General features: G+C 35.7%; 1 protein-coding gene across 1 annotated transcript in view; it reads left to right on the top strand.

The window, feature by feature from the left end:
* Positions 1-14,349, top strand: part of LOC123529485 (neutral alpha-glucosidase AB-like) — a 47,511-nt gene extending 33,162 nt beyond the window's left edge. Inside the window, exons 18-19 of the mRNA XM_053517992.1 lie at positions 6,638-6,741; positions 9,012-14,349. Of these exons, the coding sequence (XP_053373967.1) occupies positions 6,638-6,741; positions 9,012-9,118 (211 nt within the window). The 3' untranslated portion in view covers positions 9,119-14,349. The remainder of the gene's footprint in view (positions 1-6,637; positions 6,742-9,011) is intronic.
* Positions 14,350-15,748: the final 1,399 nt, after the last annotated feature.

Genomic DNA, 15,748 nt, shown 5'->3' with positions numbered 1-15,748 from the left:
TCAGCTAAATGGACATATGTGCTAAAACATAGACACATTTGCGCTCCAGGTGCACCCATCGTTTTCATTTGATTAATTATTAAACAGGTAGAAATTCCTTAAAATCATACTTAAAATACCGGAAATTTGTAGTATCGGCCATATTTCTCCATCTGATCGGCGTAAAATTCACCGCTCAAACAACGTTGGAACCACTTGATCTGATAAAGCTATGGCCAGTGTGATATTAAGAAGTTGAAATTAAGCTGTTTCTCATACTAAATGGTAATCTGACATGAGAACAAATAACTTGTTTTAATAAACATTCAAAACTTGCTTGGCACTATTTATTGGCCAGTTCAGATTGTCTGTGAACAAAGTATTTTCTCAGGTTATTATTAGCTCACCTGTCACAAAGAGCCAAAGTTGAGCTTTTGTGATCGTGCGGTGTCCGTCGTCCGTCCGTGCGTGCGTCCGTAAACTTTTGCTTGTGACCACTCTAGAGGTCACATTTTCCATGGGATCTTTATGAAAGTTAGTCAGAATGTTCATCTTGATGATATCTAGGTCAAGTTTGAAACTGGGTCACGTGCCTTCAAAAACTAGGTCAGTAGGTCTAAAAATAAAAAAACCTTGTGACCTCTCTAGAGGCCATATATTTCACAAGATCTTCATGGAAATTGGTCAGAATGTTCACCTTGATGATATCTAGGTCAAGTTCGAAACTGGGTCACGTGCCATCAAAAACTAGGTCAGTAGGTCTAAAAATAGAAAAACCTTGTGACCTCTAGAGGCCATATATTTCACAAGATCTTCATGAAAATTGGTCAGAACGTTCATCTTGATGATATCTAGGTCAAGTTCGAAAGTGGGTCATGTGCCATCAAAAACTAGGTCAGTAGGTCAAATAATAGAAAAACCTTGTGACCTCTCTAAAGGCCACATTTTTCATGGGATCTGTATGAAAGTTGGTCTGAATGTTCATCTTGATGATATCTAGGTCAAGTTCGAAAGTGGGTCACGTGCGGTCAAAAACTAGGTCAGTAGGTCAAATAATAGAAAAACCTTGTGACCTCTCTAAAGGCCATATTTTGTTGGGATCTGTATGAAAGTTGGTCTGAATGTTCATCTTGATGATATCTAGGTCAAGTTCGAAACAGGGTCATGTGCGATATAAAACTAGGTCAGTAGGTCTAAAAATAGAAAAACCTTGTGACCTCTCTAGAGGCCATACTTGTGAATGGATCTCCATAAAAATTGGTCAGAATATTCACCTTGATGATATCTAGGTCAAGTTTGAAAATGGGTCACGTGCCTTAAAAAACTAGGTCGGTAGGTCAAATAATAAAAAAACCTTGTGACCTCTCTAGAGGCCATACTTTTCATGGGATCTGTATGAAAGTTGGTCTGAATGTTCATCTTGATGATATCTAGATCAAGTTTGAAACTGGGTCAACTGCGATCAAAAACTAGGTCAGTAGGTCTAAAATTATTAAAATCTTTTGACCTCTCTAGAGGCCATATTTTTCAATGGATCTTCATGAAAATTGATCTGAATGTTCACCTTGATGATATCTAGGTCAGTTTTGAAACTGGGTCATGTGCGGTCAAAAACTAGGCCAGTAGGTATAAAAATAGAAAAACCTTGTGACCTCTCTAGAGGCCATATTTTTCATGAGATCTTCATGAAAATTAGTGAGAATGTTCACCTTGATGATATCTAGGTAAAATTCAAAACAGGGTCACGTACCTTCGAAAACTAGGTCAATAGGTCAAATAATAGAAAAACCTTGTGACCTCTCTAGAGACCATATTTTTCAATGGATCTTCTTGAAAATTGGTCAGAATTTTTATCTTGATAATATCTAGGTCAAGTTCAAAACTGGGTCATATGAGCTCAAAAACTAGGTCACTATGTGAAATAATAGAAAAAACGACGTCATACTCAAAACTGGGTCATGTGGGAAGAGGTGAGCGATTCAGGACCATCATGGTCCTCTTGTATTTCAGTTATGACCTTCCCATTTTTCAGTTTCAAATATCTGTACGGCATCTTTCTAAAGACAACTTTATTTTTTCAAGATATTTGTAAAACCCAGTATTCTTGGAGTTTCCAAATCCCTTGTCAGTGAATGATTGTATTGTGAGGAATTATTTTAATGTAATAATTGTATGATTCATCAGCTTGTCATGTGTGAATTTGAAGAGCTTAATACACATTACTGTGACTCATAAATCGTTACCTTAGCGCAAAAAGTGAATAAGTCCTTCTTTAAGTCAATGCAGTTATCCATCTCTTGCACTGAGGTGACGAAATGTACTTTACTGTCAATATAAAGATGGGGAATCATAATTAATGAAATATTATACACTTTAATATAAATTTAGAAAAAGAGGAATGTTTTATAATCAGGGCAAAAAGACACATAGTGTTAAGATAAGAAGGGTTTAGAAATGGGAATATGATACATGTCACATGATGGCAATCATGACTTCCGCTCACAAATTAAGCAGTATTTCACTGAAACAGATGTGATTGATGCATACTTCTGACAATCTAGGTCATGTTTCCTAATGGTTTTTAACTGTGTGACTGTGTTCTTATTGATAATTATGAAAAATTCAATTTTAGAAAATTGTCTTACACACTACAGGTGACATATAATGATTTTAGAAATTTTATTCACTAAAATCTGCAAATGTATGTATTAGTTTTGTTACATTTAGAAAGCATATAAAGGTATATGGCAGAGAACAGAGAATAAAGTGTGTTAAAACATCAGGGTGTCTGTTTAAGTTTAAAAGACCTTTTGAAAATGTATAGGTTTAAACAATTTCTTAATTCAAAGCTTGAAAGATTTTAATATATAAAATCTAATTAGGTTTTATATGACACCTGAATGACATAAGCATGTGGTGGTATCACTTACAATTTTACATACCTCATAATCTTGTCCTCTTTTTAGCTCACCTGTCACATAGTGACAAGGTGAGCTTTTGTGATCACCCTTCGTCCGTCGTCAGTCCGTGCGTCCGTCAACAATTTCTTGTCTGCACGATAGTGGTTTCATTTACGATTTTATTTTAACCAAACTTGCACACAACTTGTATCACCATAAGATCACGGTTCCTTTCTTGAACTGGCCAGATCCCATTATGGGTTCCAGAGTTATGGCCCCTGAAAGGGCCAAAATTAGCTATTTTGACCTTGTCTGCACAATAGCAGCTTTATTTATGATTTGATTTTTACCAAACTGGTACACAACTTGTATCACCATAAGATCTTGGTTCCTTTCTTGAACTGGCCTTATTCCATTATGGGTTCCAGAGTTATGACCCCTGAAAAGGCCAGAATTGGCTATTTTGACTTTGTCTGCACAATAGCAGCTTCATTTATGATTTGATTTTAACCAAATTTGCACACAGCTTGTATCACCATAAGATCCTGGTTCCTTTCTTGAACTCGCGAGATTCCATTATGGGTTCCAGAGAGAGGGCCCCTGAAAGGGCCAGAATTAGCTATTTTGACCTTGTCTGCACAATAGCAGCTTCATTTATGATTTGAATTTAATCAAACTTGCACAAAACTTGTGTCATCATAAGATCTCAGTTCCTTTCTTGAATCGGCCAGATCCCATAATGGGTTCCAGAGTTATGGCCCCTGAAAGGGCCAAAATGAGCTATTTTGACCTTGTCTGCACAATAGCAGCTTCATTTATGATTTGATTTTAACCAAAGTTGCATACAACTTGTATCACCACAAGATCTTGCTTCCTTTCTTCAGCTGGCCAGATTCCATCATGGGTTCCAGAGTTATGGCCCCTTAAAGGTCCAAAATTGGCTATTTTGGCTTTTGCAGCCATATAGAGACTTCATTTATGGTTTTATTTGATACAAACTTCCAAAATATCTTCAACAACAATAAATCTTGGATTCCATGACAAATCAGATCCAATCATAGCTAGGTTCCAGAGTTATTTTATATCTGATTACCTCCCCTGATTGTAATCAAAATGGATTTATATCAGTATGTACTTATAGGACTTATTTGAAATTTCATCATTGTTATTAGTTGGACTGAGACAATCAGGGTAGATAACTATGAACTGATTTAATGTCAAATTACCTCCCTTTATTTCAAATTAAAATGGGTATATCTCCATAACTAATGAAGATACTCATCTGAAATTTCTTTTATGTCAACAGATTTATTTGGCAGATCCTTCTTTTGTTCACTTACACTATATTTTTTTTTAATTACTTCCCTTTTACGTTACTATAAATAGCTTATTTTTAGTAACTTTTTTATTATTGGCCATAGGGAAAAACTGAGACCACTTTTCTGTGGTACAACATGGATGGTACCTCCAATTTTTAGGTGTATTTTGACATACCTATACGTTGTAAGAATTTTTTTTTCTTTTTGGTTAAATTTCTTCGCTTTGTTGTTCCTGTCCTTTGGACTTAGATATTTTTACTGAGGACCTTCTTGTCAGCAAGTGCAATGATAACAGGTGAGCGATATAGGGCCATCATGGCCCTCTTGTTTTTTCTGTGGTCAGTTACTAATGATCTTTGATGAAGACTGTTACAAGAGTTTATTGAGAGAAAAAATCAGCCCAACATGAACCAACATCATCTGCAGAGTTTTGTTTTCTCTACAATTATAGCTTGACTTTTTACCTCACCTGAGTACAAAATGCTCATGGTGAGCATTTAGGGCCCTTGGATGTCTGTCCATCTAGCTATCCACCTTCCATCCAAAATTTCTTTAAAGAATATCTCCCACTGAACAACCAAGCCAACTATAACCATTCTTCATAGTAATGATCCTTGGAATTGGTCTCCTTTCATTACTTCAGAACTAGGTCGCCCCATGTGGTTCTGGGACGATCTGTGTATGAAAAGAATTGGAACCACTGCCTTACCCTTGCATGATCGTAAGAGGCGACTAATAGGGTCTTAACACTTGGTTTTGCTGTAACTCTGTGATTCCAGCAGGTATGCAAATTTTGATTCCATACCTCATGTTTTTATTTCGATGTAAATGAGATGTGGAACCAAAATTTGTAGTCCTGTTGGCGCCATATAACCTATACTGTGTTGATGCGCCGTAAAACCCAAATAAATAAATAAAATCAGAACTAGGTCAGCTGTGTAGAAAACTTCTTCCCAGAAATAGTAGGCCTGGTTTTGAAATTATTTCACAGAAGTGTTCCTTTGGTGACCCTCTACCTTGACACTACCAAATTCCTGTGACACTCTACCAAACTCCTGTGACACTTTACCAAATTCCTGTGACACTCTACCAAATTCTTCCAGATGATTCTGTTTCATGGTTGCCATGGGCATCTGGCTACTCTTCCTCATATGGCTGTATGGAAAAGTTAGTTTGAAAATCTTCTCTCAAACTGACTGTAGCAAAGCAACTGGCCTTGACCAAATAAGTGCTCGTTTCTTAAAACTAAGCTGCCATGTTATTTCAAGACACTTAGTTAGAGCTAAAATATAAATACTTTTAAACCACTTCTTCTCATGAACAGCAGGATGGATCTTCATCTGACTTGATCTTTAGCATTGTTACAAGGTCCTCTCCCATTATGTTCAAATGGGAGTGCTTGGCCCCATGATGGGGCCGCTAGTACTTGAAAATTGAAATACTTTTAAATTACTTTTTCTCGTGAATGGCTTTATAGATCATCATCAAACTGGATCTTTAGCATTGTTACAAGGTCCTCTCCCATTATGTTCAAATGGGAGTGCTTAGCCCCATGAAAGAGCTTGAAAATAGAAATACTTTTAAATTACTTCTTCTCATGAATGGCTTTATGGATCATCATTAAACTTGATCTTTAGCACTATTGTAAGGCCCTCATTCAGTGTTGTCTCAAATGGGGATGCTTTGAACCTTTTTAGGGCTGCTAGAACTCAAAATAGAAATACCTTTAAATGACTTCTTCTCATGAACCTTTTTGTCAAACATGGTCTTAGCATCATTGTGAGGTCCTCTCCAATTTTTTCTAGAAATACTTTTAAACAATTCTTTTTATGAAATGCTTGATGCATCTTCATCAAATTTGGTCTGAAGCATCATTATAGGTCGTCTCCTAGATTTATGCTAATGCCGGGGGGGATGGGGGGCATTTGGTCCCTTTTAGGGGCTGCTAGAGGTAAAAAATAGATCCATTATAAATGGACCTCCCAAAATACCTGGTCCTGCTCCAAATATGTTTGCATGTTTTTTCCATCCAATTTTAAAAACTCAAGAACCATATATACTGTTTGAACTGTTTGTCATCTTTTACACTATTTTATGTAATGAAATTATATTACTTCTGGAACATTGTTTACCTGGAGAATGTGATGGTCCTCTTACAAAGCTGCACACACTGTAGCCTGTATAAGCTCTGAAATTCAGGCCAGTGATCTTGGGTCATCATGGCCCTCTTGTTACTTTTATTTTGTTGCGCTAAAAGAAGATACTGTCATTTATTATCATATCATCACCCCACCCGCATTACCCCATCCCTACATTACAAACCCCTCTTCTCAACATAAAGAAACCTTTTTTGTGGCCCTCTTGTAACCTCCTAGAGTAGTCACTGTACTAACTTGTTAAGATGGTTTAGCTACAGCATAAATCATTTTATTATTGCAGGTCTGGTGATCAGTTTGGTAATTTTTCTACCAAAGAATGGATGGAGAGAATAATTGTTGTTGGTCTTCGAACAGGGCCTACTAAAGCTGTTTTAAAAGTTAAAGGTAAGGTGTTTCTAACTCAGTCCAGCACAAAGTGCTCGGGGTGAGCTATTGTGATCTCTGAAATGGTGTGGTAGAAGTTGATGAAACTTGGCCTGGATGTTCCTTGGTTGGTCGTTTTCCAAATTTATTCAGTCCGCTTGATTGCACACCAGAGGTAAAGATAGAAAAATCTTCTAACAAAATCTTCTCCTAAACCGGTTTTTGATTTTGAACAAATTTCACATAAATGGTCCTTAAATAACCCTCTACCAAGACTGTTCAGATTATTCCAGTTCATCAAAATATATGGCCACAAGTGAGCGTGGTCACTTTTTCCTTCATTTATATGGTGGAAACTTAAAAATATTCTCTTGTATGAAATTGCTAGCCCGATTTTAAAATGATTTCACACATACAGTCGTTGTGTGACCCCTCTACCAAGATTGTTCAAATTATTCCGATTTGTCAGAAAATATGGCAGCTAGGGGACTTTTCATAAAAAAAACGTAACTGCTGGACCAAAAAATAGATCCTCTAAGGTCATTTTTAGCTCGACTATTCGAAGAATAGGGAAGCTATCCTACTCGCCCCGGCGTCAACGTTAGCGTTAGCGTGAGCGTCACACAAATGTTAAAGTTTGTGTACCACCTCAAATATTTTCAAAGTCCATTGAGATATTGCTTTCATATTTTTGCGTACTTGTTTACCATCATGACCCCAGTCTGTAGAAAGGAGGAGGCAACTCTATCAAGCATTTTGACTGAATTATGGCCTCTTTTTCAACTTAGAATAAATGTTAAAGTTTGCGTACCACCCCAAATATTTTCAAAGTCCATTGAGATATTGCTTTCACATTTTGCATACTTGTTTACCGTCATGACCCCAGTCTGTCAAAAGGAGGAGGCAACTCTATCAAGCATATTGACTGAATTATGGCCCCTTTTCGACTTAGAATATGCATATTGTAATGTTAAAGTTTTACTCATTGCTTATATTTTACTATCAAGCACAGAGAATAGTCGAGCGCGCTGTCCACTGACAGCTCTTGTCTTTTAAACTTCTAGTCTGATTTGGAATAATTTCATGGAATGTTCTTTGATGACACTTATGAAGTTCGTTCAAATTATTCTAGTGTGTCAAAAATGTCTTTGTATATATTTATATGGTTCCCATATGGAAGCTTAAGTCTTTTTTCAGAAACCACTAGTGGAATTATGTCTCCCACCACACAGTGGTGTGGGAGACATATATTGATTTACTCCTGTCTGTGTGTGTGTCTGTCTGTTTGTCACAAAGCTTGTCCGCACTCTAAGTCGAACATTTCTCATCCGATCTTCACCAAACTTGAACAAAATGTGTTTGACCATAAGACATCGGCCAAATTCGATAACTACCCAAATCCGCCCAGGCACTTTTGAATTATGGCCCTTGAATTACTGATTGGATCCAATCGTCTAGACCATCTAGACAAACAAAACATTTTTGATAGGAACATGCATCTGAACAATCCAGACAAACAAGGCAGTTGTGGGAGACATGCACTTTTCTCAAAAGAATCTCTAGTTTCAAACTGATGTCACAGATATTTGCCTTATATGGCCCTCTATCAAAATTGTTTAACTCAGCTGTGAAGGTCAGCTGAGCAATCTAGGTCCATCATTGCCTTCTTGTTCTACCAGAATCATGTTTTTGAATGTATTAACGTACCTGAAATATCAGAACAGAACAGTTTGTGAGAGTGATTTCTTTGCAGTTTGAAGTGGTCCAAAAATAGATAATGCTATAGTCTTGTTACACTCAGCATTCTAGAGGTCCAGTTTGTGGTAGATTTAAATATAGTTATGGCTTTAGCCAAGTCTCACTGAACCTGGGGGAGTAGTCCATTGTGTGGCAGATGCAGATATTATAAGAATCTTCAACTAGCTGAAAGTGCGGGTGGAAATATCTGGCTTGAGGATAACTATTTAGAGATAAACCAGGCTCTTGCTGAGTGATATTGTGACAGATTCTTTTTCTTGCATACCGCATACTTCAATTAGTAAATGAAATAAAGTAAAACAAATTTCAGTAAAAACAAGTTCAGTTTTACTTGAGAAGAATATTCTTTCTAATTGTCTTTTCAGAAATTGTACGCTTTTGTCTTTTGCCATATCGTTATTTTTATATTATCATGTTGGCTGCACTAAGATTTGTATGGCAGCATGTAGTGTGTAACAACTGCTTTACAAATGCATTTAACTTCTGTTTGGAAGTTTATGTTTTGATAAAGACTTCAGTGTTGCGTTTTTCAGGTGAAGAAAGATCTTTACACTGGGAATACAACAGTCAAACTGGACAGCTCATTATACGAAAGCCGGGAGTTAATATTGCCTCAGATTTTAGTATTAAATTATCGTGATAGCTGTATGTGATCTGCATGTAATTAATGTTAAATGAGAGTGTTTTGATAAAAAATAAATATAAGTAAGATAGTCTGGTTGTATGTTTGATATAGGGGCATTTTGTTCATTTTTATTCCTTTAACTTTCGACTAGTGCTAAAGATATTTTTTCTTATAGATGGGTGAATGAGATGGGAGGGGTGAATGTCAGGTGAAAGGTGATGAAATCTTGTAGTATAAAGTTGATACATTGCTCATATAGGTTAGATCATTGCATGTTAATTCCATCTTAATTATGACTATCAGTGTAAACAGAGCAGGTAGCACTGTTATATACCACCTTTGGTCCCTAATGCAATCTTTTTACCTTTATAACTTTTTTTTTATTTTATGTAGAACTACAGTTGTTGTAACTTGGTCAGTATATGGGTTAAATGTTGTTTTTGACTGGTATAGTACTTTAAGCAATATTTTTGGATATGAATAAAATGTAGCAGAATCTTCGTAATGTAAGAATTGTTCCTAGTTTCTGAATGACTAAATGGTTATTGACTAAATGTATACTTACTCATGGGTAGAATTACTGATACTTTTGGACTTTCAGTTGAACACATTCAACCATTAAGTAGTCATCGACAGCTGTTTGCCTGTCACTTGGTCCCACTGAATGTTTACTAAAAAATATTTTCTAACATCATTTTGTAAATAGCTGCTGAAAACATTTTTTTTTTATTTATTTTTATAGTTCTAGAATCTTAAACTAGCTAGCTGCTTTACCAGAATATAGAAATTGATAGTACACTGTGTTGGTTCTTTGTAAGAAAGCAATGTGTTTTACCTCTGGTGGCTACATTTACATAACTTTTGCATAGAGATTTCAAATAGAACATGTGAATTTGATGTTAGTCAAGATTTCCAATAAAAAAAATTCTTATATTTCGAGAGTTAATATATCTGGAACTATTTAAAGGACAAGCCAAGCATTTAATTATGGAGGAATTAAACTTGAGAAAATCTCAGTTGATATTAATAATATCCATCAAATCATAAGTTATTTTTCATTCAAGGGTATTATTGCGGCTATGCTATTACTGTGGCCTGAATAAACTATGTTCTGATTTTAATTAATTGCTCTTCACACTAAAGCTTCTCAATCCTTGTTTATTGATCTTAATTGTCCTTTAGCAAGGGTTATAGACTGAAACCATTGAAGTCAGGGCTGGTGGATGGGATTTATGTCCTGCAAGTTGGTTGTCTAGAATATTGTGCTGGAAAAATCAAAAGATGCTCTTGTTCACACATTTCTAGTCAGCACATTTCTTACCATTTACATATAGCTCATTTTCTTCTAATAGTCATCAGTTATTTTCATTGTTTAAAAAAAAAAATAGTGGTAGTACATGAATAACAGTAGGAATATCTTGGGTTCTACAAAGTTTAGTCATTGTCAGTGTGGATCATACCAGTATTTTTATTTTGCACATCTGTATGACACATGTACTGACAATATCATAAATCCTATTTTCTACTAAAACTTCATAGTTTACACAGTAAAATCATATTCATATAACATAACAGTACTAGCATTGTTAACTGTTCTCCCATTTTGTTGTCTGAAGAACCAGAACATCACTAAAAGAATATAAGTCTAGAGAAGACACTTTTTTCATTGCAGTTTTCATCACATGCTGACTAGTAACTTGTGTTTTTATTGTAAAATAATTTGTACCCTTTGAATAAATATCAGAAAGTTATATTATGTCTGATGTATGAAGTAAGCTTTGTGTAAAAGTGACATTTATTGTACTTCAAAGGATATGAACATATTTAATCAGTGTTTCTAAAACATAATTGTAAAATGACTGGAAATTGCATGCTGAAAATATTTGTTTACATTTAATTTATTGTCAGATTAAAACAGGCAATATTGCTTGTCTGTACTTGATTGATAGGGGACAATAAAAGTTAATTAACCTTTTTTTTTCATATGTTTCTAAATTTACCAAGGAAAAAATTTAATGCACAGTAAGATACATGTTTTCTAAATTTTTTACAAAGAGCAAAATGGTTCTTTCTGACGTAATGTCTAGCATGCAGGATTAGAATAGAAATATTTGTTAATTGGTAACTAGTGTGAGTGTTTGTGTAGTGAAAATGAGTTTATATTTGGGCTGTTATATTAGAAAAATTGAAAAGATTACTTTGTGCTGTTGTTAATATGTTAAGTTTTCTTAACATGTTTATATTTGAAACATGGGAATGTGAAAATATTTAAATATTTGTATTTGAAAATGTACAACATTTTATACATGTACTGGAAGAATATTTTAAGGAAGATGTCCAAGAGAGAGTAGGGCTTTAAAATTTAGATCTTTATATTTTATAAACTGAACAGTTCAGTTACATGTGATGATGTTACACACCTTTCTGGTCAGTAGGGGGAGATTTGTACAAGAAATTAGGATATGCTGCTTCATCTTTCTGGAAGGCAAAAGTTCCCTTCCTCCATATCTCTGCCCTTGTGTTGCCAACTAACACCGAGAGTGTAACTGACATTTCCATGTAACTAGGACTGTAACTCAATTGTGATTAAACTCTGCATAGTAGTGCAAGTATATTTACTAATGTTTGTTTTAAGAGAAATGTTTGCAGCTATTTAAGGCTTTACACCTAGTATTTATTCAAGACTTGGTTGTATAAAAGCATGTTACTTTTTGGCATAAATGTTATAGTTGCCTACAAGTGCTATAAGCATTCATGTGCTATATTCATATGTTGCCAGGGTAACAACAGTGTATGATTTGAATTGCCCTGCTGTAATAAAAGAAGATCCACCATAGTGCTATATTTATTTTTAGTATGGAAATGAATGAGATTTAAATGTTCAACCTGTAATCATGTTCATTTGTTATACAATGAACTGCCAGCTTGTTCACAGTTTCCCAGACATTTGAACTGTATTTAACACACGGCAGTCACCGATTACCATTTCACGTAATGGAATTACATTAAAAGTTGTTACAAATGATAAATGCCTGGCAGTTCATGCTGTAATATAATATGAGCCACGCCATGAGAAAACCAACATAGTGGGTTTGCAACAAGCATGGATCCAGACCAGCCTGCGCATCCGCGCAGTCTGGTCAGGATCCATGCCGTTCACTAACAGTTTCTCTAATTCCAATAGGCTTTGAAAGCGAACAGCATGGATCCTGACCAGACTGCGCGGATGTGCAGGCTGGTCTGGATCCATGCTGGTTGCAAACCCACTGTGTTGGTTTTCTCATGGCATGGCTCAATTATTGTTTTAGATTCAATGAAACTGGATTGAGTTGAGATCACGTGTTCAATTTGCTGTCTGCATATAGCATAGACTGGACACATGCCCTTTATTCAGCTGTGTTACTGCACCCAGTCTCTTATCAAAAGATTATGTGTTTTACCAGTGTTAGCATTTTATCCGCTGGAGAAATACAGAAATATACTAAAGACATTAGTGATCTCTCTCTGAAAGGTATTGGTGTTAATTTTACTGTTACTCTAGTTACTTAACAAATTGTGGTGTATGGTCATGTAGAAGTTGTGATGGTATTGGTTATAAACATTGATAAGTCTGCTATGTATGTGAGAATACAGTCTGTATAGAATGAATATGAGTATCATCGAAATCCAATTTAGTAAGGTTTCATTTCAGTCATTTTTACAGTCAAAAACATTTTTCTTCATTTGCTGTTTAAAAAACTATTAACAAATTGAAATTTGAAGCTATGTACAAAGTTGAATAGTTAATAAAATTTTGTTTTAAGGACATGCAGCAGACATGATGGGGATACTACTTGGTGTTGTAAACATATAAATTAAAATAACTATTCTTTATTTATATTTTGAGGTTGATGGGTCAATTGTTAACTGTAAATTTCACCTGGTGACACTTTGTGGCTCTAGTACAATATTGGCTCTTGCATGGAAAGGTTTATAAAACAAATTTGAAAGTAGTCAGTTTCTAAACCTGTGTTGCTAAATGGTAAATTAAAGTCACCAACTGATTGCTTGCCTTCACCTCTATGCATGTTGGTACGATATTTTATATAGCCAATTATATTTTACGCCAGCTGGTAAAGTTTGTTTGAGACACTATTATTTAATACCTACTGTAATTTATTAAACTTTTTATTGGAGGCAATGGTTTTTTCACCATTAGACAAAAACAAGTAACAGCGAACATTTCATCATTTGTAGATGTATGTAAATGTGCCAGCAAGGTATATTGACTGAATACAAGATGTACTAATTTCGTCATATTTCCTGTTAGAAACATGCCGATAGTTGTATAAATTCACAACTACAGTCAATGTAATAGTTATACCTAACTCAGATAATATACCTAATTTGGATAATAAATATGATGCTATTTCTTTTAGCTAGTTGATTCATTCCATTTTCGGATACCATTCCACAAAACAAAACTTTCAGAGATCTGGCTATTACATGTCCTCTCAAAACAGAATGAAGGGCCTCCATGGCCTAGTTTTTAAGCTCACTGACTTCAAATCACTTGCCCCTCACCGATGTGGGTTCGAGCCTCACTCGGGGCATTGGATTCTTCATGTGAGGAAGCCATCCAGCTGGCTTACAGAAGGTCGGTTGTTCTACCCAGGTGCCCACTCGTGGTGAAATGATGCACGAAGGAGCACCTGGGATCTTCCTCCACCATCAAAGCTGGAAAGTCACCATATGACCTATACTTGCGTCGGTGCAATGTTAAAACCAATAAAAAATACTAAGCGCTCTTACAGTAGTATGACGAAAACTGAAGTGTTTAAAGTATAATTTGAACTTATGCCGAAAACTGAAGTGTTTAAAATATAATTTGAACTTATGCCGGATACTGAAGTGTTTAAAATATAATTTGAACTTTTTCATTTCATATTCTTTCATAATGAAATGTTATTTGGTATAAATGTTGTATTCATTTTCCAAAGACCTACTTACCTACATGAATGTATAAATGGCATTAAGTACTACAAAAATCTGCTTATACAATATGAAAGGGAATAAAGATGTAAGATATTGTATGTATATCTTGTTATAAATTGAAAAATATTTGGAATGCTGTAGTAAATGTGAGTATTAAAAGATTGAGTAAATCTGAGCTAATTTTTGGAATCTTTCACATTAAATTTGTACAAAATATGATATTGAAGTCTTTTTCAATGAAAAATAAAATATGAAACATATCAAAACTGCAAGTTTGTTCTTTCTTATTTTTAGCTAGACAATTCAAAGAATAGGTAAAGCTATTGGACTCGTCCATGCGCAGGTGTCTGTCGGTGTCCGCATCCCTATTTGGTAAGTTCTTGTATGTAAGCTGGTATCTCAGTAACCACTGGTGGGAATGGATTGACAATGATAAATTGACTTACATTGCACAGGTTACATAACTTCATTTTGCTCTTTGACAAAATTATGCACCTTTACCGACTTAGAAATTCAAGTTGGGTTGAAGTTTTGTATGTAAGCTGCTACCTCGGTATCCTCTAATGGGAATGAATTGAAACTTCACACACTTGTTTACTTTCATGATCGGACATGTTATGCATAAGTTCCTTAACTCTACTTGGCATTTGTACAAAATTATGCCCCTTTTTTGACTTAACAGTTTTTGGTCAAGTTTTTTGTATGTAAGCTGGTATCTCAGTACCCACTAATGGGAATGGATTGAAACTTCACACTCTTGTCCACTGTCATAGGCTGATGTGCAATGTACAGGTTCCATAACCCTGTTTTGCAATTTTGCAAAACTATGCCCCTTTTTCGACATATTTATTAATCCCCCGCCGTGGCGGAGGGATTATAGGAATGGTCTCCGTCCGTAACAAAATCGTGTCCGGTCCATATCTCCTAAACCCCTTAAAGGATTTTCATGAAACTTGGGTCAAATGATCACCTCATCAAGACGATGTGCAGAACCCATGAGTCAGCCTTGTCGGTTCAAGGTCAAGGTCACAACTCAAGGTCAAAGGTTTGAGCCTGCCATTTTGTGTCCGCTTTATATCTCCTAAACCCCTTGAAGGAATTTTATAAAACTTGGGTCAAATGATCACCTCATCAAGACGATGTGCAGAACCCATGAGTCAGTCATGCCGGCTCAAGGTCAAGGTCACAACTTAGGTTCAAAGGTTTGAGCCTTCCATTTTGTGTCCGCTCTATATCTCCTAAACCCCTTGAAGGATTTTCATCAAACTTGGGTCAAATGATCACCTCATCAAGGCGAAGTGCAGAACTTAGAGTCAGCCATGTCGGCTCAAGGTCAAGGTCACAACTGAAGGTCAAAGGTTTGAGCCTTCATTTTTGTGTCCGCCTATATCTCCTAAACCCCTTGAAGCCTTTAAGGAATTTATAAAACTTGGGTCAAATGATTACCTCATCAGAACGATGTGCAGAAATTATGAGTCAACCATGCCAGCTCAAGTCAAGGTCACAACTAAGGGGCGAAGGTTTGAGCTTCCATTTGGTGTCCACTCTGTATCTCCTTAACCCCTTGAAGGATTTTCATCAAACTTGGGTTAAATGATCACCTCATCAAGAACTCCTGAGTCAGCCATATCAACTCAAGGTCAAGGTCACAACTGAAGGTCAAAGGTTTCA

This window comes from Mercenaria mercenaria, chromosome 1 (genome assembly GCF_021730395.1).
Source record: "Mercenaria mercenaria strain notata chromosome 1, MADL_Memer_1, whole genome shotgun sequence".
NCBI classification, from domain to species: Eukaryota; Metazoa; Mollusca; class Bivalvia; order Venerida; family Veneridae; genus Mercenaria; species Mercenaria mercenaria.
The sequence above is the reverse complement of the archived record's forward strand: the minus strand, read 5'-3'. Positions and strand labels throughout refer to the sequence as shown.